At 35.4% G+C, this 5,438-nt stretch overlaps 1 protein-coding gene across 5 annotated transcripts in view; it reads right to left on the bottom strand.

Moving 5' to 3' along the window:
- rasa3 (RAS p21 protein activator 3) overlaps positions 1–5,438 on the bottom strand; it is a 76,986-nt gene that overhangs the window by 14,385 nt on the left and 57,163 nt on the right. For all 5 annotated transcript variants that reach the window (XM_016456866.1, XM_016456867.1, XM_016456868.1 and 2 more), the window contains one exon: positions 2,557–2,630. In XM_016456866.1, coding sequence (XP_016312352.1) covers positions 2,557–2,630 — 74 coding nt within the window. The remainder of the gene's footprint in view (positions 1–2,556; positions 2,631–5,438) is intronic.

Genomic DNA, 5,438 nt, shown 5'->3' with positions numbered 1-5,438 from the left:
TATATATATATATATACACACACACACACACACACACACACATATCCACACACATACATTTACAATGAAACCTGAAAATCTAAAAATAAAAGCTAATTCAAAATAAAAAATAGAATATAAATAATACTAAAATAACAATATTTCTGATATTTCTGTCTTTCTTTTTGGTTTAGTTTTTCATTTTGTGGATATTTAATGACCAGGTTGTTCTTAGCCCTATTCGGACCAATAGATCATCACTGCTGGTTCAAAACAAACTTTAAATGTGTTATAGGCTAGTTTATATATATGGACACATTCCAAATCAGATTAGCATCTCTTCACAAAATGACTTGAAAGCATAACAATTAGGCTAAACTAAAATGAATGAAAATGTATGAACTTAATGAATTATGTGGTGGTGTTTGAGACATCACTGGTCATTTAATGTTTCTATAAAAAAAAAGAACTAACAGTAATACTAATAAAATGGGAATAATACTAAAGCTCTATTCAGACAGTAATTGTTTCTCATGTGGACGTCTGTAAAAATACATTTACATGGCACCTGAGTGATAAAACTTATGGATTCAGATGGCGATTCATTCACAGTGGAGAAGCCAGTTCTGTGATCCTATGAACACGCATGATTGTCTACTGTAAATAAAATGTCATATTCTTGGAATAAGAATAAATTAATATTTAATAATATCCTATTTATTATTTGATTATTTAAATCTGCTATTTAAAAAATGGGAAACAGACGCACTATAGTTTAAATGGTTTTTTATCTTGCATTTTATCTCTCAAAATGATGGATGTCATTAAAAATGTGGAGATTAGCAGAAATAAGTTAATGCAACTCTTACATAAGGTAAACATAAAGCTGCTTGGTTTATATTTTTATGTATGTATTTGTAGATTTGTAATACAAATTTTTAAATTGTATTGCATACCTGTTGCTACCATAATAATGTTTCAAAATGTTCAAATGTTTACGTGCTTTTCTTGTCTTTCTTCTTTTTGTTCGTAACAGCTCCCACTCGCTGTGGTGGAGCAGTTATGACATATTGTTCTTGTAAATACTTTCCAGCATTTCAGTATTTTTGTTTCAGTAATAAATATGCATGCAAATTACAGCAAAGTGCAAGAGTTACCGTATGGTGTTCGGCAGTGGTCAAAAAGGATTTAAACATTGAATTTTGAATCGATTTCTTCTTGTAAACTCAGAGACGTGGATTTGGACGGCAATTAAATTACCACACGACCTTGGTGTTTGTCAAAAAACAGTAGGTAATTCGGCCGTGGATTTTTATGTGGGTGGTGGGAGAAAAACACTGACATATGGATTCAGACGGCAATAAAATCACTGACTAAAGGCCTGTTCACACCAAGGACGATAACTATAAAGATAACGATATAGTTCTAAAAATCGTTCTCAGTATTAAAGAACAGCAGAGTCCACACCACAGCTATAATGATAAAGGCACAGAGAAACAATATCGTTGGAATCACTTTCAGAACAGTTTTTTTCAAGCTGATGAACAATAAAAATTTTGACAGCCAATCAGAATCAGTCCTGCTATGATGAGCTCGAGAATTTAATGCGGCAGACGAGCGTGCGCTTGGAATAAACAGACGATATCGTCCGCTGGTGTGGACGCTAATATAGTTATCTTTATAGTTATCTTGGTGTGAACAGGCCTTAACCCCTGTAAATGTTGAAAATCACTTATCCCCATGAGAAACAATTACTGTCCGAATCGGGCTATTGTTATGGAAACTAAAACTAAAACATTTTTTAAAATGTTACTTGGAAAAACAAATAAACGTTACCTGAAATAAAATAAAATTCCAGCTAATTTTTCATTTTCATGATGTACTAAAATAACTAAAACTGAAATAAAAATGAATAAAAACTACAGTACATAGACATATATTTTTTTAAAAACTCATAAAAATGATAAAAACACAACAGAATCACTACAACTTTAACTAATTAAAATGAAAATAGCAAATAGAAAACCAAAAACTATTTCAAAATATTGATAAAAACTATAACAGTATCTCAATGATACTAAAATAACACCGTTAATGAAACATATTCCCATTTCTATAAATGTTTGTGGTAGGAATAACATCCTCACTGAGTAAAACAACAACAACTCGTATCACAAAAGAAAATTAGATGCTGTAGAACTAGGTCACTGCCATTATCAGCAATGAATCCTTACACATGCTGAGCTGATACGACACACATTCAGTTCCTATGATCACACTGCACAGCTGCTGCAGTCACAATCTGATGGTGTTTACAAACACCATTCCTTATTAGACTGCTGTGAATATAACCGTCACATCAAAGCACATGATGTGCAAAGATGCTGAATTACAAACACAGACTGCATCTGAGAATCACACACACACTCACACACCCACACATACTTATATATGTGGTTTACGGGAACTCACCATAGGCATAATGGTTTTTATACAACTGTACAACTGTTTTGTATCCCATTTGGTCCCCATAACATAGGGAATACCAGGTACACACACACTAACACACACACTCACTTAAGCGCAAGCTTGTCCACGTCGTCCTCTTCCACGTCAAACTGTCGTTTGGTGTAGCTCAGCGGTTTTGTCACCTGTGAGATGAAACACTGATCACTACATGAGCAGATATTTATAACATGAGGGCTGGGCGATTTTTCATATTCATTTCAAATTAATTCAAATGTACGTTTTGTCACAATTTTATTTTATTTTTAATTGAGGAATTGCAGTTTTTGAATCAAATATTAGCAAATGTTACAATCAGACAGGGGTACGTTTCAAAAAACCATTGTTAGCTAACTATGGCCGTTAGTTCCATTGAACTCTATTGGTAACAACGGAACTTGCGACCATAGTCGCTTTTGGGAAATGCACCCCAGGTTGACAATACGCCAAAGCTAAAAGTTGATGTGAGTGCCTGACTGTGCAGCTGATGAAGCGCTCCCTGTGATGCGCTCCATGAAGGAGTATAAGATCGCTAGTCCTAGTGGCGATTCACACAGAATGAGTTTGTGCTGAAAAACACGAGACACCACAGTGGAACAGGAAAAACGCAAGGTTATGAGATGCGAGTTGAACTTCTTTTATCTAAAGAATAAACTAAATCAACTAAATAATGGATTTTCAAAAGTATGTGAAATATTTAAAGTTTGCAGCACAGAATCTTTAAAATACGTCCGAGAGTTTTACACACCTGTCTGTTATTGTGGCGACATTTCCACACCCCGAAACGTGATGCTGAAACGAAACGAACTGTGATTGGTTGTTTGACATGTCGATCAAACGGCCTCATGGGCGGGCTTTGGCCAATGAAAGCTGCCATGTATTCCAGACCTTCAGCCGTTAGTCTGGAGGCCTGGCTAAGCGAGACTAGTATCAATGATACCAATACTGATTTCTCTATTAAATAACCCCCCCCCCAATATTTGACCATTGACTATAGCCATTCAACATTACAGTATAACTTAGAGCTATCAATTTTAACATTTATTAGACTTAAAAAAATAACTTCTAATTTAAGTGAACTTAAAACAATCTTCACATAAACCTATTATAATAAATGAAATATTTACCTGTGCTCTTCAGCAGAAATATACAGAAATTGAAATTTATGTTATCAAACACTAAATTCTAAATTAAAGTTAAATCGGGTGTGTTAGATGAGTGAGACAGTGCTGAGCTGCTCCGGGACAGTTTTGAAAACCATTTCAGAGACATGTTTTTAAATGTGACTCATATAAAATATATTACATGCATGCACAGTTTTAAGGCAGCTTTAAACTTTTTTTTTTTTTGCCATTTCACCCAGTGCAATGAGTTTCTGTTTGAATAAACCATCTGAATCACAACAAACCGCTTGACTAATCAAGTTAGACATGGTAAAATGACAAGGAGGGTCAGTTAAACAGACACGTTTCTATAAATACAGACGGATCCTCCAGAGACACACATCCTGTTTGATCATGAGTGAACAATGCACGTCTGATGAGGATGTTCATTTCACACTGAGCTGCTGATGATGATGATGAAGATGTGTGTCCAGTGTGGGTGGGAAAGACTGCGGCTGCGAGGGCTGCATGATAAATGGAGCGGATTGTGTGACTCACAATGAATCACACTCTTGTCTCGTTGTCCTTGTGTGTGTGTGTGTGTGTGTGTGTGTGTGTGTGTGAGAGAGACTCATGCAGTCCAGAAACAGAGGATCCAGCTGTCACATCTAATAACACGAACACAAAACCCTCAGGAAACACACAGATCACTGCGCAGGGTGTGGACACTCTCACCTTTACTGCGGTAAACCACAGCAGTGTTTCCCACAGACTTACACTCTATGTGTGGCGGCACTTCCCCTGAGGGAAATATGTATATATCGGTTCACATTTACAACTCTGCTCTGTGTGTTTGCTGCGTAAAAACATCAGTGGGTTTTCGCGTTGGTCTGAATGAAAACAGCAGACGGGCTGATTGAAAATGCAAATTCATTCTCTGCCAGCAACTTCAAAGCAGCAAGGTTAGTAGAGAAGACCATCACTACTATACTGCTGCATTATTTAGAGGACAGATCTGCCCGGCTGCCCGTGAATGTTGTGTGTTGTAGGGTGTGGAAAGTGTTAAAGTGAAAAACCACGAGTGTTTGTTTTAACTATAAACACCTGAAAGCTCAGATATGATCTATTTCCATATTAAATGCTTCCAACTGAACCAGAATAAACATCATGAACAGCAGATGATTCTTATGACGTCTCTCCTCGTGAACACCTCATCACTCTCAAGACTTCATTTTGAGTTTACTGAAATTTAAATATTATGCTTTCACTGTCTATCTTCTTATCAAATTCTTTGTGTGCACATGTTTGATCTTCCTGACGTCATATTTATTTGAAACAAGTATCAGTGTTATTTTAGTATCAAGATACTATTATAGTTTTATTCATATTTAGATTTTTAATAGTTAGATTTTAATAGTTTGATTTTGAATAAATAGTATAAATTGAATAAAAATATATATTTTTAGATTTTATATTTAATACTTGTTAAAGTTAATTTTGTTTTGTTTTGTTTATCCTTTAGATCTTTCTTTCAAAAAATTCACAAAATTCTAACCTTTCATTATCCCCGAGTTTTATCCTATAATGCCAAAATCAACACAGAAATGTGTCACTGTGCACAAAATGAAGCTGAAGAGAAGAGAAGAGAAGAGAAGAGAAGAGAAGAGAAGAGAAACCAACATGGAGCTGGGAATCTGAAGGATCTGGAGTAATTCTGTATGGATGAATAGTCTCTGATCTCATTATAGGAGAAGGCTGCTATCTTGGGAAAAGGACGTTGCTATAATTGGGTGCCAATAATTGTGGCCAACGTGAACTAGAGAAAAACATTTATTTCATAGTGAGGTGTGC

This window comes from Sinocyclocheilus anshuiensis, unplaced genomic scaffold (genome assembly GCF_001515605.1).
Source record: "Sinocyclocheilus anshuiensis isolate Anshui unplaced genomic scaffold, SAMN03320099.WGS_v1.1 scaffold856, whole genome shotgun sequence".
Lineage (NCBI taxonomy): Eukaryota > Metazoa > Chordata > Actinopteri > Cypriniformes > Cyprinidae > Sinocyclocheilus > Sinocyclocheilus anshuiensis.
This window is presented reverse-complemented; position numbering and strand designations above follow the sequence as displayed.